Source organism: Lissotriton vulgaris, chromosome 2_1 (genome assembly GCF_964263255.1).
Source record: "Lissotriton vulgaris chromosome 2_1, aLisVul1.2, whole genome shotgun sequence".
Taxonomy (NCBI): Eukaryota; Metazoa; Chordata; class Amphibia; order Caudata; family Salamandridae; genus Lissotriton; species Lissotriton vulgaris.
The window spans coordinates 284,651,632-284,679,194 of NC_141687.1; the positions used below are offsets into that span (position 1 = coordinate 284,651,632).

Consider the following 27,563-nt stretch of genomic DNA (forward strand, 5'->3'; position numbering starts at 1 on the left):
GGACACTCTCCACATATATTACAGGAGTGGTACGGATCAATTGGACCTACCTCCCTATTGGGGTAATTTTTCTCCGAAATACGGGGGAACCCTGAGTGACACCGAATGCGACGGTCCTGAAGAAGACCGGAGTGACATTTCAGGCGCATCAAGAGCGGTCGAAACATGTTGACTCTGGCAGTGGTAGGAGGGAAGCCTTGAGGTTCCTAATTATCTCCTAAAGGCGCTTTCCCATCGTTTTTTCACTTATTTTTAATCCTGGTAGAGGTGTCAAGAAAGGTTTAATAAAGGTTGCATTCTGGTTGACACCTTTATTCAGTTTTAATCACTCCTCATACTGCACTTTTTTGTCTCACCTTTCAGTTGAGATCACTTGGTGTTTGCACGATTTTCACCAATTTATGTGTTAAGTGTTGTCTGTGTTCAGTTGTTTTGACTATATGTTGTGTTAAGAGAAATTTATTATTTTTCCCCCCTCCCTTATGATCCGCCCTGTGTGGGGTACACCAGGGCGTATTGTAAGCAGGCCCAATGATGAAGCATGTCACATACCTTGATATGTGAGTGAGGGCAGTTTTCTCAAATAGAGTGATTTGCCCTATTGGGGCCTTCTCTGTTTGTTGTGTTTGTATGTATTTTTATGTTATTTACTCTACCCACCTCTTTTGTGTGTACAAGTACCAGAGCTAGCACCAGGAAGAGAGAGAAGAGAGAAGGCTATTCAGAGCTTAAAATCAAGGTAATCCACTGGTTGAGGAAAAATAGGCCCTGACCTCCTACTTTAGATGGTATAATCTTGCATGTAAGGAGACTCGGCTGGGTAGGCCATAGACCCAAAGAGCTTCAGGGAGACATTATTGTTGTTAACTTCAGGGACCGTAGGGTAGTTTCCTATATCAATGACTGGTACTCAGAGGAGGGCGAGGGAGGGATATCAACACGTGCCCTGAGTTACTCTGCAACCAGAGGCATAGTTTCTTTTAGTGCCAGTTCAGATGGGTTCTGATCATGGTGTACAAACCTGCCCACCATGGTGTACAAAAAGCACAATACCAGATGCTGCCAGAGGCTGTGCTACCAATCTAAAAACCTTGCAGTGTGCAGTATCTTCTATCGCAATGACTTTAAAAAAAAAAACGAATTGCGGTTTTTAAAAGAAAACAGTTGATACAGTTAAACATAATGAGAGAAAAAAACGAAGAGAAAGGTAGCTGTGTGTACACAGATAACCATGAGTCAACATTGAAGCCCAAACACTGTCTTCTACCACAATGTTTTAATGGCTCCAAAGGAACTTTTCTTCATTTGTCCAACTTGCAAAATGACTTGCTAGGTTAAGAACTCATTATTTTGAAAGGTTCATTTAAAAAGCATTACAATTTTTGGAAGATCTGGTATTCCCAGAGGTTTGGATGACAAACGGCTTTTAAGACACACACAAAAGCTTTGCCTGCATAGCTATCTTTGCATAGTTTTTTTCAATTAATAGGAAATGCTGTGTCACTGATAGTTCTTGTTGTCTTAACATTGCCTCCTGAACATATTTATATGCTTAGTAAAGTGCAAATGTCCAGTCCCTGAGAGAGAAACAAGGCAAAAGTGCTCATTGCTTTTCCAATATGTGGTCTACAAGTGAGAATTGAACATTTGTACAATCTTAGACCAACCAAATGGGCACTGTTCTGTCAGACAACTTTTAGTGATACTGTTAAGTCAGTGGTAGGCACTTTTCAGAGTTGCATCTATTAATGCACATTTGCCTTTATAATACTGAGCACTCGCTTTGTTTTTTTCTGGTTTAATCCAATGTAAATATTCAGCTGCATCCGAAAATGTATGGTGGAAAGAAGTTTTAATCTAACTCTCTACAACAATTTCAACAGCATGATATAATGTGAACAATAACTTGAATCTTTCAACGCATGCTAACTCCATACAACAAATTACCTCTAGCTCATGCTTACAAGCTTCATAGCAAAAGAAGAGAATGTCCCCATTTTTTCAGGAGGTCCACCCTGTTAAAATTACTGTCAATTTGTGAATCAGAGAGAGAGACACGCTCACCCCCTCGTGGAGGTTTGCTCGTGGCGCTGACTGATTATTGTATGTAAAAACACTGCTACTTTTAAAATTGAAGGACTCCTCTTTTAAAAACGTGTATTTTGCACTGTGTTCAGTTTCAAGCGCTCCCTCACTTCCACCACCCCAGGGCACTTCCGCTTTATTTCGATGATCTAGTTGCCTGGGTACGGTCAGCTGCTGCACAGCAGGGCTGATTGGTGGGTGGGAGGATTTGACAGCTTATCTACAGAGCTGGAGCAAACACGCAGTGGGTGCGCCTTAGGCAAGCCTGTCCGCGACCGACCGGGACCAGGGGCCAGTCCCCCTGGTCCCCGCTACTCGTATTCCATGGAGGAACTCCTGACCTTAGATCAAGGAGCGGTGCTACTTGAGAATAACGTAGCTATCGCACTCAGGGCAGAAGGTCTACTAAGGACACAAATGATAGTAGGCAGCACAGGTCCCATACCTCATCCACCTAGGGCGTCCTGCCCAACCACCCACAGGGGCTACTGGTGGCTACCCTTAATACCCGCTTCTTGCAGAAACACAATCTTGAGGTTTTCTCGCTCCTCCAAGATGACCCCCTGGACATCCTAGGAGTCACAGAAACCTGGCTCGAGGAGTCCTCCGCTCCGACCCTAGTAGCAGCCATGCCCCTGAACTATACCTCCCTCTGTTATAATAGACCAATCAGCACTAGAGGGGGTGGAGTCGCGATCCTGTATAATCAACAGATAAAGACAGAGACCCTTTGTGCAGAAAGCATTGAGGGGGCAGATGTGTTGGGAGCTAAGCTCTGCTCCCAGACCACCTGTTTAATTGTCCTGATAGTCTTATAGCACTCCGCAAACACCACCCAAATTTCTTGAGCGCTTCACGAATTAGTCAACGATATCCGTTCGTGATAATAATGTATCCTGGTGATGGGGGACTTTAATTTCCACTGGGATCAGATACCCAAAGATAACCAGGCCAAACAGTTGGAACAGGCACTAGTCACCCTGGAACTGAGGCAACTGGTGAATGATCCTACTCACTGGAAGGGCCATACACTTGATTTGGTCTGGACCTCCCATCCACTAACTAGTTCAATAGAGATCAGTCCCTGTGCCTTGTCCGATCACCATTTAATTAGAGACCTGTTTCCACCCACAAGACAAGCAGTCAGCCCCCCCCCCCCGGACTGGAAAGTGCTGAGGTGATGGAAAAAAATTAGAGCAGACGACCTGATCAACACTCTACATAAATCAGTCCCCCCAAGTCCAACACAGGGTAACCTTGACCTGGAAAGAGCCGCTCTTTCTACGAGGCTGAGGAATGCCGTTGACATAGTAGCCCCTACGCACAGAGAAAGAGTAAGGGACAAAGGCAAAGGGCCCCCCTGGTTCAATGAGGGTCTAAGAAACAAACCTTACCCCAGTGCGAGAGAGCCTGGCATAAAGCTTATGACCCAGGTGCCCGGCTAGAATTTAAAGCAATGTTCGCAGTCTATAAGAAAGCGATTTTAACATGCAAAGCAGAATTTTATGAAGCTAGGATCCTGAACGCTGACAATACACAAAAATAAACCTTTCTATTCTAAAAGAGCTGATACAGGCTCAGGAACAGAAGCCCCCCTTCTGTCCTAAAGATTGTAACAAATTCCAGTCCTTCTTCTCAAGGAAAGTGAATGACCTATTGACGGAGATTCACCTTACTCCTACGGTCCATTGTCCCCTAGCATCAGAACCCCTGCCCCCTGCATATGATAAACCACTTACCGTCGTCCCCATGCTCATTCATGACTCCCTGTCTGCCTTAATGGGTCGGGTTAAGTCAGGGTCACCTGCGGACCCCTGCCCACCGCAGACTTTCAATTTGGCACTACCAGGGATAGAAAGCGAGGTCATCACGCTACTAAATCAATCTCTTGAATCTGGCCACGTTCCCACCGATTTTAAGGAAGCACGAGTCATCCCACTCTTGAAAAAACCGGGGGCAGACATGAAAAACCTAAAAAAATTTAGGCCAATCTCCCAACTACCATTCCTGGCAAAAGTGCTGGAACAACACGTGCTGAAAGTCCCTGCCACACCACATAGAAGCAAACCACCTCCTGCAAACCAAATAGGCAGGTTTTAAGACCTATCATAGTTCGGAAATGGTAATGCTGGCGGTGCTGGTTGGACACAGGCTCAGGGCCGATAAGAAACAGTATTGTGCCCTGCTTTTGCTAGACCTATCCGCGGCATTTGATAAGGTCAACCACAACCAACTTCTCTCGCGGATCTCGGAGTTAAGCATCCAGGGTACGGCCCTTAAATGGCTCACGTCCTTCCTCACTGACCAATCACAGAGAGTACAGCTGGCTGACCACGTGCTGATACCGGCAAACTCTTGTGCTGGGTGCCACAGGGTTCGGCGTTGTCCCCCCTCCTATTCAACGCCTACCTCCAGCCCCTGATAGCCGCACTGAATCTCATGGAGTGTGTGAGAAAGTGGCTCAATATATACTGGACAATAATTAAGTACAGTGTGTATAGAGTCCACAAACCCCAAAGGTATAACAAAGGTTAAAGTCAGGACTGACCTTACTCTCAAAAGTGGTAGCTCGGTCGAGCAGTAAGGCAGTACCAGAGGGCAGTGCAAAGCATTTGTTGTACACACTCAGTCAGCAAAGGATTTCACACACTCAAAGACAGAACTCCAGGTCAATGGTTTTTATATCCAAAGATATGGTTGTTTTATTTTTACAACCAATAGGCATAAAAATATACTTTACTAGATATGAGTACTCTCATGTAATTACTTTGCAAGGAAGCAATATCGTTGGTGAACACAATAGGTACAGGAGTTGCTGAAGGCAACTCAAGTCTAGACACACTTTAGCATGGAGCTCAATGGATTGTTACCTTGAAAGTACAGTTGATTACAGTACAGATTACTTAAGTAGTTCCAGGACTAGATCCTAGATTTGTAGTGTAGTTCCTATATTCCCAATAGGCTCTGCACATTGGAATAATATATCCTGTAGCTTAGACGTAGGACTGAGGTCGACTAGATCTCTACCGAATATATTAGACTTAATTGTGAGTGCCAGCTAGCTCAGAGGTCACCAGAAACTTTCTCGAATAAACAAGAAGGGATTAGTTTCTGACAACCACATAAACATGACAACTTTGTTTCCCAAGAATAAGAAATATATCTCTAGAGTCGCGGAAACAATAGATAATTATTTCACTCAGGCAATCGTGCATGCTTCGTTTCACCAGAAGTGCTGAGAAATAGAGAGACAGGCGTTTTCAATAAAAAGTATTTATTGAACAGTCTTCTGTCTCATGCAGGAGAAATGAACTGCTACAATCGTAATACTGGTTGCAAAGTACAATGAGTACAGTACCAAGAGTAGTATAAAATAATACTGTAAAAGTATGATATGGTTTCTAAGCCATGAAATACATGGAATATATACAATATTAAATAAAGACTAAAAGTACTCAACTTGTGCTTCTAAAATACGCCTACCTCGGTGTACCTAACCTAGGTCTAGTACAAGGGAAGAAGTAAGTGAGGCGTAGCTTAGTTTCAGTATTCTATGCCAAGAATCCATCCAAGAATTCTCTCAGGATCTAATCATCTCCGTACCTTGGTGTTAGAATGAAGGAGGTCTGGTATCTCTCTCTCAGGACTCGATTTCCCAACAACTTGCAAGGGTAGCTTGGAAACACTGGAGCTGGATTTCTCGGCAAGAGAAAAGGCAGCGTCTTTCTCAGTGCGTCTGCTGGAGGGTCGGCTTCCTTCGGCACTTGCTGCGGCGAGATGCGTCGGGCAAGTAGATAGTCGAACTGCTCCAAACGACTGTGTGTTTGCTTCGGAAAGTGTGGTCATATTTATACCTTGAAGGTGCCTAGTTTGACGAAAGGTTGGACATAACAACGTCATCAGAGACTCAGTTCTGTGAAAACTTCATGAATTCTTGGATAAATCAATATTCAAGCCAGGGAAAGTCCCTGAGTGCTAAAGGCGGGTTTTTCCAAGAAATCGTTGTGGATTTTCAGAACTAGTGGAAGTAGCCATGACGTATTTGGACTGCATAGGCTAAATCTAAATATGGTTATGATTTCTATGCCTATATAAGGATAGGGTGATTTATACCTATATATGGGCATGAATCGGGAAAATTACACTAGGGTCCTAAATTCATATACAACAGATTCAGTCCTGGGGTCTAAGCTGAAACCAGATTATCAAAAACGCTTTAGTTACTGGGGTGAATTTTCATGAATATAAAGCGGTTTTAAAAGTCCACACATAGAAACTTTTCAATGACAATCTGGCAATGTTATTCAATGGGAGAAAATTCAGGTTGTAGGTAAAGTATGATCGTGTTACTTTTGTAACCCAGTACTGGGCTTCTAGGGCCAGCACTGGGGTCTGAACTTAAAACAGGTAGGTAATTGCGTTTCAGTATTTTGTACGATTTTTAAAGAATATTTCAAGTTTTCAAAAGTAGACACTTAGAAGAAATTTCATAGAAAAGCAGACAATGGGTTCCTATGGAGAAAATACAGATTACTAGTAAACCCGGTAAGGATTACTTTCGCGGTTCAGTACTGGGCTGCAAGGTACAGTACTGGCTTCTCGCCTACTTGCATGTGAGTACTTCGGAATTCGGACTTCGGCTGATTTTATATGAATATTTGCAGTTTTCAAAACTTCGCACTTAAAAAATTTTCGAGTCAAAATGGGTAAATGTTATCCAATGGCAGGAGAGTGAGTTACCGGTTTCCAGGTGAGTACTTGGCTGGTGAAGTTAACGTTCCGGGTACAGACTCTGCAGCCACTCAGCCCAGACGTGGATTGTAGGTTAGGTTTTCAGAGGGTATCTCTAAGATGCCCTCTGGTGCATTGTACATTAAATTCCACACTGGCATCAGGGCGGGTTTAATGTGCTGAGAAGTTTGATGCCAAACTTGTCAGTCTTCAGTGTAGCCATTATGGTGCTGTGGAGTTCGTAGTGACAACCTCCCAGCACCATATACTCTTAATGGCATCACTGCACTTACAGTGCCCAGGAATGGCCCTGGGTACTGTAGGGGCACAGGGCTCATGCACCTGTGCCCACACCTCTGGCATAGGGCACCCAGCTAGAGGGGTGACTGAAGTATGCTAGGCGGTGGGTTCTGTGGGCATGGCACACAGGGATGTGTGCCATGTCGACTCTGGGTTTAGTTCTGTACTTTGGCACTCAGCCTGCAAAGGCAGTGTGTGGTTGCCAGGGTACAGGGCCCCTGAGGGTGGCACAATATGTGCTGCAGCCCTCATGGGTCTTCTCTGGTCACCATGCCCTGGGTACCTAGGGTACCATTTACTAGGGGCTGACAGGTGGCCAGAGATGCCAATTGGGTTTTTAGTTTCAGCACAGTTTTAGGGAAGGAACACAGTCCCTGGGTACCTGGTTGGCAGGAACCCAGGGCACACTCAGTCAAAGCACATCAGCAGTTCAGAAAAAAGTGGGGGCATACCAAGGCAAGAAAGATGGCACTTTCTCACAGAGTGCCAGATCTATAACTACGCTGACGACACCCAAATTATCATCCAGATTAACAACTACCAGGCTGCCCACACACAAATGCAAAACATTTTAACATACCCAGTCAACTGGATGACGGCCAATTCCCTCAAAATCAAACCTGATTAGACTGGGGTATTTGCCATCACCACAGACTCCAACCCCTGGAGCGACCTCTTCTGGCCACTAGAGCTGGGTGCACATCCCAAACCGGCCCAGGCCTCAAAAAGTCTGGGCTTCAAAATCAATGGCAAGCTCTCTATGACCCAGCAGGTATCTGCCGTAGTAGGAACATGTGTTGGCCTGCTAAGACAGTTACGGAAATGTCCCCCCCTTCTCACATTCATAACACTAATAACAGCAGTATCAGCCATGATAGTGTCACGACTGAACTATGGGAACTCCCTGTACATCGGCCTCCCAGAAAAATTGCTTGCCGCACTACAGGTCATCATGAATGATGCTGCCAGACTAATCTTTAGACTGCCTAGGAAGGCCCACGCTATCCCCCTCTTACGCCAGCTACACTGGCTCCCGGTCAAGCAGAGAACCAGGTTTAAGGGCCTTTGCATGGCGCACAAAGCCATTTATGGCCAAGCCCCAACTTACATTAAAGACCGTCTAGCAATCTACACTCCTAGCAGGTTACTAAAGTCCTCGGAGGCCGGCCTGCTGGCCTGTCCCCGCTTTAGCATGACCTCTTAAGGAAGCAGAGCCTTCTACTACTAGACAACGGAGAAAACGTGGCCCTCATCCTCCTGGACTTGTCAGCTGCCTCCAACACGGTCTGTCACTGCACACTACGCACATGCCTCCGCGACTCCAGGATCCAAGAGATGGCCCTGGACTGGATCACCTCCTTCCTCTCTGGCAGAACACAGAGCGTCCGCCTCCCCCCTGTCCGCTCCGAAGCCACCAAGATCATCTGCAGCGTACCCCAGGGCTCATCCCTCAGCCCAGCGCTGTTCATTATCTACATGGCACCGCTCACCCACGTCGCCGACTGCATCAACATCGTTTCCTATACCGATGACACCCAGCTGATCCTTTCCCTCACCAAGGACCCCCACATCGCCAAAACCAACCTCCACGAAGGAATGAAGGCCGTTGCCGAATGGATGAGGAACAGCCGACTGAAGCTGTACTCGGACTAGACGGAGGTCCTCTTCCTCAGATCCACCCCTTTGGCCTGGGACGACTCCTGGTGGCCAACCGCACTGGGCACAGCTCCAACACCGGCCGACCACGCACGCAACCTAGGGGGTCATCATCGACTACACCCTCTCCATGACTAAGCAGGTCAACGCCGTCTCTTCCTCCTGCTTCAACACCCTCCGCATGCTCCACAAGATCTACAAGTGGATCCCCACCAAAACGAAAAGAACAGTCACCAAGGCCCTCGTCAGCAGCAGGCTGGACTACGGAAACGCCCTCTACGCGGGGGCCTTGGCCAAACTCCTGAAACGGCTACAACGCATCCAGAACGCCTCGGCACGCCTGATCCTCAACATCCCTCGCCGCAGCCACATCACACCCCACCTGAGAAACCTGCACTGGCTCCCAGTCAACAAGAGGATAACCTTCAAGCTCCTCACCCACGCACACAAGGCACTCCACAACACCGGACCAGCGTACCTCAACAGACAACTCAGCATCCGCACCCCCCACCCGACCGCTCCGCTGCCCTCGCCACAGTCCCCCGCATCCGGAGAGCAACCTCCAGCGGCAGATCATTCTCCCATCTCGCCGCCAAGACCTGGAACACCCTCCCCATCCACCTACGGCAGACCCAAGACCTGCTAACCTTCAGAAGACTCCTCAAGACCTTGCTGTTTGAGCAGTAGCAGCATCCCCCGACCCTCAGCGCCTTGAGACCCTCACGGGTAAGTAGTGCGCTTTACAAATGCTATGATTAATTGATTGATTCTCAAACCTCAATTCTTCTACTATGGAACAAGCTGCTGGAGAATCTGCGTAAGGAACACGCCCTCCTCTCATTTAGGAAGAAGTGAAAAACACTCCTCTTTGTGGAAGCGTGGGGCACAACTTAATCAATTACATCTCCTTCACGTGCTAGGGTAGGGCTCTCTCACAGCGTTTATAGACCTGACGGTGATTATGCGCTCTATAAATGACAATTAAAATTACAAAGTGGTTTTGAAAAATCCAATAAAATTGATTATCAAAAACAAAATTACAAAGTGGTATCCACCCTAATTTTTTTACACAAGGAAGTTGTTTCCCTGAATATTGATTGTACTGGTTTTAGGAAATGTTTCCAGCGAACGCAACTGGCTGGGTTAATTGAGCGTCTGAATTCAATAAGACATCCATGATAGAGACGTGATCTTACAAGTAAGTAATTTGGATTTCTCTCCTCTGAAAGTTTGTTTCCTATAGTTATGGGCTAGATTGGTCATCTCTGGATATTGTTAAATTCACCTACAGTTACTTAATGTAATTGCCCCTACAACCAGTGATATATTTTGGTTGTAAGAGAACCGGGAACCAATATGAGCATAGTTACTTTCCTGGATATGTCCACTTCTAATTCATCATAATGTTGCTGCCTCCAGCGCCCCAGTCCTCTGCCAGAATGCTGAATAGGATGGCCAATCCAAGACCACCACAATTAGTTTCTTGCCCATGAAGTTCACTTTATTGGTGTTATGGAACTACTCGGCTCTTATGGGGTCCTAGATTACTGGGCGTGTGTTCAGACAGTCCTTATTTCTCCCGAGTGAGGAGAATCATAGCTAAAGGTAAGCCAGGACACGATAGAAGTAGAAATGAGACTTCTTGGTAGGTGTCATAATTTCTTCCATAGCTGGTGATAGAACGGGCTACCCTGCTTTGTCAAGCGCTAATGTCTATATTTGATCCTCAGTACTATGCAAGGCTGTCCTGCTAGTAGAAAATTATTTATTTCCTTCTACTTAGCAGCCAGATGAACATTCACCATCAGCTAGCAAAAGAAAAGTATTGGAACACTGATTATTTCCAAGTATGCAAAATGGCAAGGAAACCTGTTATCATTGTAAAGCAGTTGAATTCTTGGCAGTTCAGCACACACACTACTTCTCTTTTCCTTGTTTTTTAGGTTATTGTCCAGAACTACAATGCTATTCTTACTCTCTCTCACCTGTACCAGTCCTCTGACGCGCTCCTCATTCATGAAAATGATATTGTCCACAAGATTTGTGGTCAACTTATGAATATCAAACAGATCTCCTTCAGGGATGTAAATAAAGTGATTGCACATCAACTGGGGAGTGTGCTCCAGCCCGCGTGTTCCTCCGAAGTGACCACACAGTACAGCAGAAATCCTCTAGGTATTCCTTGTATCTCAGTCAAATGACATTCCTTATATTGCGTCAAAAGATGGTTTTGTGTATAAGAACGTTATGCTTATGTGGCTCTTTTTTCCCCCCTTTACTGAAAAGGTTCAGCGACCTTGTAACAGGAACAACAATTGGTAGAATGGCCTAATAGTTACCAAAATATTTATTTGTGTACATATATGTTGCTTTCTGCTGTCTCTCTTCTGCCTTTTGCATAGCTGTAATTATCAAGCAGTACTGCTAACCAGCCAAATGACACTCCATGTATGAAGCATACAAAGATGAAAGGATGAACCTCCCCTGGTGGGATTCGAAATTTTAATCTGCGTGTTGCATGCTTAACTAACTGAGCCAACTTAGTGATTAAGTCCTCTCAACACTGATCTACCCAGTAAAAGCTCCTGTAATTTTTCTTCTGGACATCCACTTTTGTAAATATTACCAGTATATGGCCTAATTTTGAGTTTATCTTGTGGTATAGTGTTTCATGTGTTAAATGTAGATAAAGGCAACCCAGGTTCTTCTCTGACCTTCCTCGTTTATAGAGAGAGATCCTCAGCAAATAATTCTGCTCCCTATGTCTATTTGTTTTCAATCCATGTATTAGAGCGCTGGGAAGATATTGACAGTTCACATTAGGTGCTGTACTAAAAGCTGAATATTTACCTATATTTACCTATATAAGCATAAAACTTGAGGCTGCAAGTTGAGTTACAATTATATTTTATTACCCGCAACATCATCGAAGAGCATCTCTTCTGAGCCGTGGTGTTCTAGCATAATGTTCTAGATTGCACTTAGATGAGCACAGTTACTTTTGCACTCTTCTTGCATTACATCACTGCGTGTAGCGAATCAGTCTGACCACTGGCAGTTCTTATCTGGAGATTTCTAAGGAAGTCTGTGCTAAAATGGCTGCTGGTCTCAGCCTAGTTGCTGTTTATGCATTATGAACAATTTCAGTTTTGTTCGTCTTTCAGTAAGTATGAATGCAGCGATGCTTAGCCAGGTGAAAATATTTGGGTTCCCTAGTTACAAATGTCTTGTTTCAGGAGTAGGTTTCATTCCTGATAGAATCTGATTCTGGTTTTCTCCACTTTAACAGTATAAAAGAGGAATAAACGTACTAACTTTTCTCCAAGTATACCCTTTCATAACTGTCCTCCGGCACTTGCTGAAATTGATTTACTAGGGCGAAAAAATATTTCTGTTGACAGTGGTCTTGTTTTGTGGAGTATCATGGAGAACTGAATTGATGAGGACGAAGGAGGCACATAGTCTTCAAAGCACCCTCCAAAAAGGCAATGCTTGTGTTGAACGGAAAGGTATTGTTTTAGTGGATAATGGACTTCTAATGTGGCCTACCTAATATGCGGGAAAGCACATTTGTGTAATGCATCCCTGGATAGGGGATCCACCCGAAAGGCCAAGCATATGACTTTGCCTACAATCAATATTGATAAGTGACATAAAAAGGAAAGTAACATAAGAAAATATAAGTAAAATCGGTTCTCCCATTTGTACGTATATTATACATATATGAAACACATAACAAAGGGCCAGATATTGGAAACTTTTTAGAAATCGCAAACCCTATGCTTAATTGGTCGGTTTGCAGCCATTAAAAATGTTTTCCCTATGCACCAAACCCATTTTATCTATATCTAAAATGGATCTGCGATTGGCTATTAAATCGCAGTTTGGAAGGGGCACGTTGGGGGTGCCCCTTCTAAATTCAGATTCAAATCTAATATTTCAGTGGTGTGCAACTATAATCCCTGTTGCAAACTATTAAAAAGTTATAGACTCCAAAGTTGGGATGGTAACTCGTGTGCATTTTTCTTAAAGTTTCAGGGGCAGTAGGCAATGGTCTAGGGAGCAGAGCAAACGCTCAGTAAAACATACAAAAAGTAAAGCTTTTTTTTGTTTTGTTAAAAGCAGACCAGTTTTCTTTAAGAAAAACAGGCTGCTTTAAAAATATATATATATTTACACATAATCACAGTCACTGTGGTCTTCATTGGTCCCTTTGAGGCCACCAGCCCTGTGATTGTGGGCAATTTCACTGAGTTGCAATTTTTGCCCTAACTCATCAATATTAATAGATTAAGTCCGATTGCAACCCACTCTGACTCAGAATTTTGTGAACCGACCTTTTAGTAGATATGCACGTCTGCTAATTTCTACACTGGTCGCAATGATGCATCTGACTCAAATTTTCATAAACAGTAAGAAATGTGTACATGGTGAAGGCATTATGGATGATGTACATGCATCTTCCATAAACAGGTTTCAGTCTATATTTTATGTTGTTAAATTAATCGTAATGTACATTTTATGTTCCAAATAAACAGGTCTTTCTACAGATGCCTCTATTAGATGTCTCTTCACCTATTTCTGGTAGAGATTGTAAGAGGATACATTACCCACAAATTTTCATGGCATGCTTCACCATTGGTATTCTCTCCCCATCAAGGTAGCAAAATAGCACTTTGATGGACTCAACCAGTACTGGGAGTTCCAAATAAATGTGTATGGATAGATTGAGAGATCCAGTAAATTAAAGATCGCTAAGGGCATAAATCCATAGTTATATGTGGTGCTGCTGCCAGCATCCTGCCCGTAGTAAGCATCCAGGCTAATATCTGGCTGGTGAGGCACGCAGCCTTTGAAGAGCGGGAAGAGCTGTGAGAATGCCAGAGGGCTAACATGTTCTCAGTGCAAACTTACCTCAAGGTGGTCAGCCCACCAGTACAGTCTCCTTTGTCCCCAATTTGCTCTTTGGAGGGTCCAGCTTGGTAAACAACCTTTGCACCACCATGATTCTTCTGTTTCCCCTTCCCAGAATCTTCTAATGAAGACTTCTGGTATAGTTTATTCTTCCCAATCCAAGATTGCCGCCATATCATTCAAGTCTATGGAGAATTCCCAATCCAACATGGTAATCCAGGATGCATTGAGGTAATTTACTGTTTTAGGACTTTATAAGGAAGGACCTCTGTCCACTCCTTGCTTTGCAACACTTCCAGTTTTCCTTTTGTAATATTCCAGCGCTCTTGTCTGTCTCTTGGATTTTCCTGGGATTGACTTCGCCAACCTTTTTCCTTTGTTGCTCCTTTCATTCTCTCCAGTGCACCTGCTTCCTCTTTTCGGCTTTCTCCAGTCCCTGACCATCTTCTGGTGCTTTCACTGCCTTCACCCTCAGCCGTAGGCCATCCTTGAAGTTCAAGTCACCTTGGAAATGTTTCCTCCATTTTTGGGGCTTTTTCCTCTAAGGCACTTTCTGCTTAGGCGCTAGCAGGTGTCAGTAGCAACATTGCTACTGGAATGGGTCGCACATATCTCTGGCAGACAAGAACTGCAAAGACTCAGATTTCTGGTTAAAGCTGCAGCCAACGACAGGCATTAGCTCTGTGACAGTTATAAGTATTTCTGACTGGTAGTCATGTTGGGCATCAGCTCAACTCTGGAGCTACTATTGCAGCTTTCCACTTGCTTCCTTAGACAATTGATAAAGAAAATGCCTTCTTATATTAAATAAACACTCCTATTCCTAGAGGGACTATCATACGACCCCAAGTCAGAAAAACTTAAAACAATGGATGTGGAGGCCTTATACACTAGTATCCTTCAGGAGGAATGGGACTCCATTACACCAAGGGACTTTGTACTGATTGTGCACAGATGGCCCTCACCAGAAATTATTTTCATTTTGAACAAGAGGTCTTCCTACTGACTCCTGAGGCTTCTACAGTCAGCCTGTTTGTCCTGCATTGCTTGTCTTTATGTCCATGACTTTGAGATGAAACATGTACTGAACCATTCATTGCCAATATCTGAGTTTGAAAGCAATATATAGATGATGTGTTCATGATCTAAAAGGGCAGTAAGATGCAGGCTGAGGAGTTCACCAACTGGCTGAACCACAGAAATTAGTACTTGGACTTCACGGTAACAATGAATGGAAAAGAACTAGCTTTCTTGGATCCACAGATCACAGCACAAGATCAATCAATGACATACGAAGTATATTATAAACCAACTAATCATAACAATTAACTAAGGTATGGTAGTTTTCACCCAAGATCGCTGAGGGGAAATCTATCTCTAGCTTAGTTTGTGTGAAATTAAAGAACTCTGTTTTTTTGTTGCTTAGTGTATTTGCCGTAGTGCTGGGAGTAAAAAGTCAGCTCAACCTCCATGTTAAAACAAGCACCTAAAAACACCAAGGAGTTCTTTTTTTTTAAAGTGGGGAGGGCTTATCTATTACATATGTGAAAAACATTGGTATTTATAATGCCAATAGCTCCAACTCCATCAAATGCGAGACCTATTCAATTTCCAATGCCTGTTATAGAAAGCACACTTTTTTTTTCTCACAAAAAGCAGTTTTGTTTTTTAAAACGATTTATTTTTGACTGCAGTTATCAACAGACAAAGCTAGTGGTTTTCTTTGATACTAAGGTTGGTTTTAATTAATAACAGGAAGAATCTCTGCTTATGATTTAATCAATCAATCTGGGTTTTGTAAAGCGCACTACTCACCCGTGAGGGTCTCAAGGCGCTGGGGGTCGGTTTAAGCAGCTCCATTGGAGGTCATTCGAAGAGCCAGGTATTGAGGTCCTTCCTGAATTGGTGCAGTGTTGGGCTCTGCCGGTGGTGAAGGGAGAGTTCGTTCCAGGTCTTGGCTGCGAGGTAGGAGAAGGACCTTCCACCTGCTCTGGTCCTGTAGAAGCTTGGGATGGTGGCTAGGTAGAGGTCGGCGGCTAATTTAAGAAACACTTGTGTTAGCCTTTGATATATAATTTAATCTTGGACAAGCAGTAACAACTTTATTGATTGACAACGTCTCCAATAAAGATGGGGCTGACAGCAAACATGCCAGAGAAACTTAAAGGAAATGTTTCTTTTCCGTCAGTACCAGGCCCAGATGTTACTTGATATGTGATCACAAAACGGCTCCTGCAGATTGGCGGTTGTGAATATCCCCTTGTTGTTGTTTTCAGAATATTTACGTTGGTTTCACAAAAACAAGCTTGCATAACAAGCGAACCCACTAAAGTCAGCTGTGGCAGCACAAGCGTACTCTAAGCATAAAATGGAAATTAAAAACATTATTATAACCTAAAAACAGAGGCACAATTTTTATGTCAACACATTCAATAGTGCCATAGCGCAGGAGTGAAAATGGCAGTTCTGACTCCACTTCAAAACAGGCAGTGGTGTGAGGGCGCAGTACCACCGCCTGTCCCTAGATTTCCCTTGGAACCTCTTTTGGCCACACATGGTACTGCACCCTGCAACATGGCTAGACAAAGGATATGGTGAGAGCTGCCGACTGGTGAGATGGGGATCCGTGTTCGAGTCTACTGTCAGCTAAACATCCTGTGGTAATGGGCTGATTGGTTAATTTGTCCGAGCCCAAGGTTAAGTGCGCTCTATAAATAAAAGCGTTTAATGTAAAATAACATAAGAATTGAATGCAGTGATTTTGGGGCAGGCAAGTAGTATTGTGCAGGGGGGTGAGGGTAGACGGCAAAGGGATATTAAACGAGGGCACGGCATAGCAAATTCTGGGAGCCTGCGAGCAGTATTGTGGGAAAAGTGAGGGGTAGGCACTGGGAGATAAAGTGAAGGCAAGCAAATGATGCCACAGAAGTTTCATTGCACAAGTAAACAGAAGAGTTAATGAGCTAGAGGCAGGCCTACTAAAACAAGCGTTATAAGTATAAATACCTGAACAGCAAAAACACATGTAAGAGGGCCAGTCCTCATGGGAGGATGCAGAATTCCAAAAGGAGGGTCTACTAACTGTATTCACCAATGAAAAGCCAGCGTTTCTAAAGGACAGTAAGAGGAACCAATTAAATAGATGGGTGTTTTTTGAAGCCCATAGCCAAGATACAGGGCTCTTTGAGACCAATCATGCAGAGCATGCGCTGCCCAGGCTAGACCTACAAAATTGAGCTAAGATTCTGACTAGAATGCACAAAACCATAGAAATTCAGCAGCTATAATATGCAACGTACATAATGCACCCCATTACCCATGTTGATCGCCGTGCAGAAGAAACAACACACACATTTGAGTGCAGGAATAAATTGACTCATTAGGAAGAGCAAAACATGCTGTGCGACAAGAGTTAAGGCATGTGTTGCACATGCACATTTTCTTTATGTTAAACAAGATAAGGTAATACTGAAAGAGCCGCCGGCGCCTGGATGGCCACCACCAGTACCCACCAACATTAGCCAGTTTGAAACCGAGTGCGAAATTATTTGCTGGCGGAAAAGGCAATATATGTAACTTGAGAAAAACAGCCAGTTATGTTGCAGACACGCCATTAAAGTCCCTGCCCAGGCAATGTCCATCTTACAAATGTTAGGTGGTCATGAACTAACAATTATAGCAATGCGTTACTGCAGAGTGCCAAGGCGACGGAGTGAAGATGAAAGATGGCACCAGTTTTGTTGCTCCAGGGGGCAAACTGAGAACACTGGCACTTATCACATCCTTTAATTTACTGCTATTAGTGACACCATTACTTAAAGTGCTCCAAAACACAATCGGAGCATATGAGTAAGTGCTACAGAATCATAGCAAAATTATTATCATTAGAATTAGAACTGTGAGGGGATGCTGACCTGGGGTAAAAGAAGCCTCATGGTGAATAAACTTTCCAAGCATCCTCCTCAGCCACAGAAGATGAAGTAAGAGCGGGAGTCAGACAGGAGGGATTCTTGGAAAAACTAAATACTAAGAGTTGAATCAAAGAACTGTGTGTACAAACATTCAGATAAAAGCAAAGTGTTTGCGAAGAGGTGCAAGAAGCAGGAACGAGGCAGTCATCAGAGAGCCCGGTTGAGAGCAATGCAGACACCACACCGACACACATATTGCCTGGTCACTGCCACCACAACACTGTCAAAATTACACAAAATTTTGATTTAAAAAAAAAAAAAACTGTTTAAATGTATTCTGTATTTTGACTGACCTCCTACTCCGGTTCTGTGAGGTGGCATGAACTGCTGAGGTGAGATTATGTATTTTCTCGGTTCCCAAAGCAATACAAACATTTGCAATGCAATAGGTCTTGCATTACTGAAATTTTGATCTATTGGAGGCAGCATTATTATTTGTTATGCCTATGGGTCAAACTTTTAGTAATACGACACCTATTGCATTGTAAATGCTTGTTTCAGAAGCATTTGATCTGAAAACCGTCGAAGTAGGAAGCCATAGACCGAAGATATTGATCGACTGCGTAGGGCTACCGACTGTAAAAATGTAAAAGGTGCAAGACAGACATGTTGTCGAAGGAAAATAAAAATTCCAGCTAAATGCATAGCAAGCGTGGCAAGATAAGAGCAAAATGTACAGCCCTGTTTACAACAGAGCTCTGTAAACCACAAGCCCTGGTCTCAAGTGCCCCATCTTAAAGAAAGAAATATTGCTCACAAGTTCTTAGTAACAATACATGTAACAGGGGTAGTCCTTGAAAATGGGCTGAACTTTTTAAAGCCCATATCCTGATTACAGCATGTCTCACAGAGACAGCTCAAACATTGCCTGGGCGGGACCTAAAAATGTTACCAGACAATATAATGCAGTTTTATTGTTATTCCATAGAACGAGGTGCTCTACTGATCTGTCTGTGTCTTGCATACTTGATTGTTGTGTGTCACTACCATTAATACATATAAAAAAATGTAAGTGCATGATTGCAGCAAAGTGCTCCTTCCTTATGTCCAGGAAGCTAAAATGACCGCAAGCTAGTGTGAGTTTAGCATGAATAAGGTTAAGTGACATGTTATTGTCTATGCTGCGTTTTATGTGACTATAATGGGAATACTTTCTCACAACTGGGTGCGCCACAATTTCTGCATTTTTCAGGGTCCACTAATGGGTGTTGATGTTCATTTCCTATAAGAAATTTGACTTTGTCTTTCAACGAGTATCGTTTTGATTATTTCCATATCTGATAACCATGATGCTTTTTAACAGATATGAGAACTTTGTGCTCATTTTAAATATATCGCCTGAACGGAATGAATATTAGCTAGGGATCGTACTAGTTCTCAAGAAGGCCCATTAGGACACAAGAAGAGGTAATAACATGTAGGAACAAGCATTTACAATCCAAGAGGTCTCGCAACTGCCAGTTTTGGAGCTATTGGCATAGTAAATGGCAATGCTTTTAAAAAATGCACAAAAATAGTCTTGCGTTACCGGAGATGTGCCGCAGCATGTGTCCCCTTCCTGTAAGCCGTTTTACTGATATTGACATCTTACAGCGCCGCCCTGCTTTACATTAAATCATGCTCGTATGCACGGAATATTCTATGGCGCGTATGTTTAATCTTCAGAAATTAATATGCTGTCATTTTTACTGGTCATCGTTTTGGGTGGCCATAAATATTTGCAGAAGGTGACCATTTCTAGATGAGTTTTTTATTATTCAAAATGCATGCCTTGCTTAGGGATGTTTGAGTAAGTTTATATCGCGTGTGCAGTCAACCATGGCGTGTATGTAACTTCAGCTTTTCTAACTAAAAGATACCCTTCCCCCATCCTGGTGGCTTTGCGGCATGCTTCGAGTCTGCATCGTCCGTCCCTGCAGCCGGTATCACGCTTACCTCACTGTAATCAGACCAGACCCTGCCCACACAGTGCAGAAGCGGGGTGCAGTCATCCTGCACGCCCCCTTCAACAGCGACCTCGTTGTGTGACTCGCCTGACTTCCGGCACCACCTCCTGGCCGCGCTAGTTCTCAGCTGAATGCACCCTTGGGCAGATACGACAGATATGCAGCAAATCCTGTTGTTCTCTATAGGAGGCCATGCGGTGTGGACGAAGCTCGTTCTACCGTGGCGTTACATCGTATGTTACTGGGTCAATCAATGTACACATCATGTAAAGGGAAAAACTGCCCCTCCCCCAGAACACAGAGCACTCAATACAGTGATGGAGACTTGCACCGCTCCGAGAAGTCAGGGTCGTCGATTACACTTCTGTGATGTATGTAATGAAAAGGCGAGACAAGAACAGCAATTAGCAGCTAAACTATGTTGGCTTCAGTTTAGAGCTGGGGTGTGGCAGACCCATAACAGTTCTCAAATCATCTACACATACAGGATTCACCCAAGAGCCGAGCCTTTTGCAGGTAGTGAAAAACGTTCACCCAAGCCCTGCACTGAGGTTTTCCAGCAGAACAAAGGGACGTAGAATGCATGGGAGGGGCTATCCGTGGAGCAGGGGCCAACCATCCCTTGCATTACACCGGCACATTCATGAAAGAAGCTGGGGGGAAAGAGGCATTAACCATTTCGTGGAGTGGATTGATGGGCCACAGTGAACACTGCGGGTGATCCAATACACAGGGTCGACTTTTCCAATCAGGAGGTAGCCTATACCGTAGCATCTCTGAGCAGTGCGAATTGAATTAGCTGTTGACAAATCGCATGGGCCAAGCTGATGGGGCGAGGAAGGTGGTTCTGCTGAAGGGGTAAATGTGCACCTCCTGCTAGCATGATGTGCCTTGAATTATCCGCATAGAAAGTAAACACAGTGCTTACAGACTAGTTAAAGGAGACTGCGAGTCTGGATGGGCGGAGTCAAAAAGAGACGGGGCGGACACCAAAAAGCCTTACTTTCAATCGGAGGCCGGCGTTTACCATAAAGGATGACGCGCGCCAATCAAAAGCATGGGCGGAGCTTCCACTCCACTTCCGAAATTGACTTGACAACAATAGAACTCGCTGAGCGAGCAGCGCATGCGCTGCAACACTAGGCGAGACCTAAAAACTAACCGGATGTCTGAAACATTGTTTTTAATAAATATTCCAAACTATTTTTTTTATTATATCTAGGGTAACCTGTGAAAAAAGAGTGAAATCGTTTGGAACTACCCTAAGATATTTTCAGTTTGCTAGGTCCCTGCTTTTATCCCGACACATTTATTTGGAACTCCAACTACTGTTTGAGCCTAGCAGGATAATACTTGTCCTCTTCCCAGTGGTGAAACACAAAATGAAGTGAGGCCCCCCTGTAGAATGTGTTGAGGGCCCGAGTCGCCCATATCTCACACCTATTCATTGGCCTTGGCCTGAATGGGGCCCTTTGAAAGATCGGGCCCCTTTGAGGGTCCCCACGCCGCAGGGACCAGCATTACGCCCCATACCTAGGATATGTGTCGAGACATCCCTTAAAGGTCTCTGTAGAGTGACCAAAGTACCTTTTGTGTGTTTATTTGTGGATTGTAGGTTGCATTCCTCTATCCTTTTGTGAGAAAATCTAATTTTATTTTCCCTCAGAAAGAAACGTTTTTTCTCAAACCAGGTGCCTAAAATGACAACTTAGACAAGTGTGATCATGCAACCTTTCTTTGTTACAGTGTCATCAGAGTTGGAACAGTTGCAATGTACAATGGACAAAATCTGGTTGAGTTCCAACTATGTACCAAATCGGTAATTTGAGATGTAGGTGGCACTGAAAACTGTGCCACAGGGCCTTAAGGATTCGTTATTTACCACCAACTATTAGTTGGTGGTAAATAACGAATACCTGTGTACATGCAAATCTGTGCATGTACACCTGTGCCATGTGGCACACATGTATGTGTGTCACATGGCACAGGTGTACATGCACAGATTTGCATGTACACTGGTATTCGTTATTTACCACCAACTAATAGTTGGTGGTAAATAACGAATCCTTAAGACCCTGTGGCACAGTTTTCAGTGCCATCTACATCTCCAATTACCGATTCAGTAAATTTACCGAATCAGTAATTTACAGAATCAGTAAATTTACCGATTCAGTAAATTTACCGAATCGGTAATATTTAAGCCCCCTACATCTAAAACTCTAAATACCGGTCGTAACGGACAAAATCGGCCGTTACCGACCGGTATTTGGCCACCTACATCTGGCCCTAAGTGTTTTTGACAGAAAATTCGTCTGTAATTTGCAGCCGGAATCCTCACTTGTTTTGTTAGCCAGTGGAAAACAGGCTTAGTACAAATAAAAAAACAGTAAAAAAGCATCGGATATCCGCGCTGCTGCGAAACCCTTCCGTGGACACCAATGTCACCATCAACATGTGGTGCGGACGTATTAAATTGTCGGACCTAAAACAAAAAAAATCAGTCTGTGCTCCAAATTTTCCAGGCATTGGGATTCAGTCCTTTCTAGTGTGGTCTCCCCAGCTCACTCAAGCTCCTATGGACACTATAGGCCAGAGGTCTGCAAACGTTTTTGCTCTGAGCCCCCCCTAAGCATAATGTTTTAATGTCAAGCCCCCCCTCCAAATCTTTACGGCAAGGATTGAGCGAGTGGGAGTGAAAGGGCTGAGTGTGGGGGGGCATGGATTATGAAATCATTTCAGGGGTACTTTTTCAATAGCTCATCAACCACACTAATTATGAGACTTAAAAAACAGCAAATCAATCAAACAAAAACAGTTATTGATCCCAAAATACTGGCCCCTATAATTGAGGTGTTGTGAGCCCCTCGCACTACTGGACCTCAAAGCTACTACACTTGCTGCACAAATGATAACTTCAGTCCTGAGTAGCAGGCTATCTCCTCTGACTCTTATACCCCTTTGCCACTATGCCGGACCATCATTCTATTCTTAAAACAGGTCCTTTTAAAAAAAAAAAAAAAGAGCTCCCACATGTGGTCTTCCTTTATCTGCAATTGTGCCCTTGGTCCTAATGTTAGAAAATAAACTCCCATGCACCCTTTTTAAAGTGAAACAGTCATATTTGTGTTTAAGTGAGCCCCTCTGACCCCTGGTTCACTAATGTTAGCTACTGCCTGGCAAAGAGGGCAGTCTCCTCTGCTGTTTGTTGAAAACATGGACTCCCATCTAGCCACACACCCTTCTCTGCCATCTCTCAGAGGCCAAAAAAAAGGTGTCTCCACTGTATTCATTTTTCCCCCTCCCTTGGGCTATTGCGCTGAGGCCCAAATCATCACTGTCAAGTGTATACTGGGCCCTAATGCAAAGAAGGCTGTTACACTACATCCTCTTCTAACCGTTAATTAATTACTCACTTAATTTCAGGGCCACTGGAATTATACGTTTCTGAGGCAGAAGCGTTTTCTGCATTGCTATGGATGTACCACATTTGCTACATAACCTATCATCTGCTGCATAATCTGCAGATTTTTACGAAAAAATTTGATTCTAGTTCAAAGGGATCAACAATGAATTAAAATGTGGCTGGTGACAGGTTCCAGAGCAGTAGAAGGCCCTTCATAAAGGCTGATTGGTCATCTTGCAGTTGCTTATTGATATATTTGGGTCTTAAATTGGTACTAAAGAGGTATAATATTTCACCTCATTGTTAACATGACTAAAAATGAAATAAAGCTAACCACAAAATGTGACAGATTGTGCTGCATAATTTACTTTTTCTTCCTGCATAATTTGGTCCTCTTGCCACATAATTCCAATGGCCCTGCTTAATGCGTCAAAGTGACAATTATTTTTTTTAGAGGTATTGTAAGGGTGTTATATTTCAGAAAATGCTTACATTAGGGACAGTCTGATCATTTATGACTAAAGGCTATATTTTGTAGGAAAGTATTTGTATTTCAAACACTGCATGATTTTGCAGCAGCCTATGATAGACTGTGTGTAATGCAACTTGATTTTATTTTTCAGGGAATCGTTTGCTCATTATTTCATACATAGTTAGCTGACAGCGAAAAAACTAAATATTCAGATTAGTGAATTATTTACCTTTAGGCAACTTATTGACACTCAGCGACCTCCTTCACAGCACTTAAGTATGTGTGTAAATGAAGCCAGCCAGGAAATGAAGCAGATAAATAAGGCTGCAGTTCCAGGCCATCTTCATTTACATGTACACCATCCACGGACCCCCAGGGGGGCGCGCCCCACAGTTTGTAGACCTCTGCATAGGCTATAGCCCACCATGCGAGCAACACACACGTTACAGCACTGCTCACCGGAAACCACAGAATATCATTCTTCTGTATGCCCCCACCTCGCTTTCTCCATGAGTCAGCGTTCCTTGTTCTCTATCCCCTGGCATGTGCGCTTGTGTAAATTACTGGCATTCGGTAATCCCCGATTCCCCGTCCATTCCCCCACAGCCCCCGACTGTTTCTCTTTCTTCTATCGGCCTGCCGCGGATGTGTCCGCCTGGGCTGCTCTCCAGCGGAGCGGGTGTTGTGTCTGTGAATGGCTGGCTCATTCCGCACTTGGACTCAGTTGCCCTTCGCGAGGCTTCACAGACGGGAAGCAAGCTTAGCATTCCTAGCGCGTGACCCTCGAAGCAGAACATGAAATGGCGCGTGGACAGAAGTGATGTCAGCACGCATCAATTAGGTAGAGAACGTTTCACGTTATTCACTCTCGCAACTGTTTTCTTTTCTTCCCAGGGGACTTGATGGAGCGCCTCGTGCCCCACCCGGAATTCAAGCTGCTGGGCCTGCGGAACATTCCCCAGATGTCGGAAACCTCCTTGGCGTACAGCACCTTCACGTGGCCAGGGCTGCTCCGGCACCTCAGACAGATGCTCATTGCCAACGCCAAGATGGAAGAAGGTGAGAATGTGTTAGCGGAGCCTTGGAATAACTCTTGGCTTTCAATGTGGCCCTTATCCCAGGCTGCAGGGTGTCTCTGTTTCCCTTGGATTTTCTCCTACTCTGGATTTGGCCAATTTGAAAGAAGGATCTTGTTCACGCAGGCTGCGGCCAGCACAGCCTCAGGAGACCCTTTCAGCGGCGGCGCGACCAAAACACTGCGGTTCCCAGAACAAGCCAGGGCCAGAAAATGTTTCTTAAGACTCCCTTCTTTGCATTTAAATGGGAAAATGAATGCAGAAGTGTCTAGAGTGTGCCACACAGATTTCATCTTCACGCCCAAATCTTTATGGGAATTTGAAGCTAAGCTGTGTGTGTTTGTTTGGGGTTTATTTATACGATGCTTTGTGTATACCCACATTTACACTAGGGTGTACTGTACCCTAGCCACTCTGAAAAAGCATTTCATAGACCACATCAGAGCCGGCTACATTTAAGTGTCAGAGGCCGTATTCTATACTAAGTACTATTGAGCACAATGGGTGTATCATGCTGCTTTTTGAGCCCCAGACCACTTGGGTACTATAGAAGGGTGTCAAACACGTGCGTGGACCCTTGTGTACTATGGATCACGCTTGAACTCCATATGCACCTACGCCCTGCTGGGGTGTTTCCTCGCTTGCTTGGGTGAATGGTCCCATGTAAAAGCCGAAAGCCTTTTTCCACTGTTCCCAAGGTGTATTACTGCAACTTTAGCAAAGAAACCGTCAGGAGGCGTAGTGATTTTGAACCCTGTAGAGATAGGGCTTTGCCAGAGGACCCAAAGGGCCCTGCCTCTCCCCACTTCGAGGGTTCCTCATAGGAAGGGGGCACGTGAGTGGGTATATATACCTATCTAGAAATGCAATCATAACAATAGTTATGCACTGATTTTTGGAAGGTTGTGCACTGATATTTGGAAGGCCAGTGTTTGGGTGTGTGGTTTTGTATCAGTGACTATTAGCACTGTTATGACTTTGTAGACAGGCAGAGAACTGTTGTTATGATTGCATTTCTGTTTCCCCCTGATTTCCCTGCCTGTTATTCGCCTCAGGGGCCCCCTTCCGTGTGAGTGGTTATATATACCTATCTAGCCACCGTACTACAGTCAGGTGCAGACATTTATTGTGCCCACCTGCAGCCCCTCAAAGGGAGGCCCAGTCGCCAGTCTAGTGCAAGGCAAACGAGCAGCTTCAAACTGCCGGTCTGCCTTTACTAATTTGCTGTTCCATATGCTGGTCCGAGTTTGTGCCTGCACTAGGAACAGTGCGTGGTATGTAATAGGATGCACTGTCCTCAACAGTGCTGGTAGCACCCAGTTAAGGGTGCACTGCTGAATAAATAGAAATATTGCACCTGATCAGTAATACGTGCTCTGAATGGTAGTGCCAACTAACATTGTTCCTGGTGGATGTTTTCAAACATTTTGTCTCAATTGGTCATGGGATCCAATAGTGGTATAAAAAAAACACAGAAGAAACCAATGAAATCAACACCAACCCCTTCTAGAATAAGATTCTGGATAGACCTAGTTCATAAGGAATTAATTCCAAGATCTTGGAGAGGCGTCGACTCCTCTTAACTTACGTAGGTTCTCAATCAAAATGAAAACGTCCATTTATTTGCAATGTTATGTACTCAGGATGCACATAATAACATAGCTTAGGTTAAGTTCAAGGAAGAGGAAGTGTCAACGTTTCGGTCTCAAAATGCCAAATGGCCAACAAGCCCATCATCAGGACTCCGTGTTCAAAACAAAAAACAAACATAAATCAACATGAGAGGAAATAAGTCCGAACAAGTACACCTTGGAAACATACAATCTTACAATGTGCATCACTTGACAACAACAAAAGACACCAAGTGTGATGTCACCGAAGAAAACTACACCAAGTACAAACGTCTAAGTAAGATCACCTTAACCCAACCTGCAGGGCTCATGACCACACCCAAATTTGCATACCAAACCAAATGTAAAATACCTCAAAACAATACAGAGAGGGATTGTAAAATCATCAACACCTCTCTAGTCAAAGAAAATGGGGGCAAAGTATTACTAAACACAAAACAGTGATCCAAGATCCTGGGATTAACTATTTATGAGCCATGTGTATGTATTATCTTAAACTAGAGGGTTGTCGGTGTTGATTTACTAATTTATTTGATTCCTATACATTTGATACATGTGGTTCTATGTAAAACAATTTGTATACTAAAGTACACTTTTCTGATGTGAGTTTCTTACATATTTTTTTTATAACACTGTTGGATCCCAATACCAACCGAAAATAAATGTTTGAAAAATCCTCCAGGAACCTTGTTGTAACTGATTTTCCCAGTTACCTGGTGGAATACTGGGCTGCCCTGTGTGTGTTTACCACTGAATGGTAGTGCAGCATTTCCAACGGTTGTATTAAAAATATTAATTGAAGCTGAACATATTGATTTAAAATGGATTACATTTTCCCAGGAGACCTGCAAATTAAATACCATATGCTTAGCTTAAATAGTTGTGCCTGGTATATATGTTACATTGCTTATTAAAAGCTACCCACCATGTCAATGCCTTTGCAGCCCTTTATTAAAGGACTTTATTACACACTTATGGCAGATATTGTCGATATGCATTTTTATCATGGAAAATGCAACATAAGTTGCCCAAATAATGAGTAAAACAGAGTACGTTTAAAATGTCATTAATCAAAGGTGCAAAACCAGTCCATGACCATAACAAGTATGTGTTTTCTGCCAAATGACAAGTAGTCATAATCCCAGTTATGAAACTAGAACATACAGGTAGCTGTAGTGCACACAACACACAACTAACACATGCAACCGTCACATCCCAGTGCCAATATCCTGTCCATAAGAAATCCAGATAGACTGTAGATGTTGCTAATATTCCGCTTTACAACAACACCATGTTAAATGTATGACCTGCTCACCCCCAAGTAGCCTGTTCCTGTGCTGTACTCAGAAAGACATCAGAGATGTTGGAGTTAGCCCTC

The 27,563-nt window shown here is 43.8% G+C and overlaps 1 protein-coding gene across 3 annotated transcripts in view; it reads left to right on the forward strand.

Annotated features, from left to right (window-relative positions):
* Window positions 1-27,563, forward strand: part of TUBD1 (tubulin delta 1) — a 239,849-nt gene that overhangs the window by 102,570 nt on the left and 109,716 nt on the right. For all 3 annotated transcript variants that reach the window (XM_086954942.1, XM_086954941.1, XM_086954943.1), the window contains 2 exons: window positions 10,716-10,947; window positions 24,373-24,537. In XM_086954942.1, coding sequence (XP_086811068.1) covers window positions 10,716-10,947; window positions 24,373-24,537 — 397 coding nt within the window. The remainder of the gene's footprint in view (window positions 1-10,715; window positions 10,948-24,372; window positions 24,538-27,563) is intronic.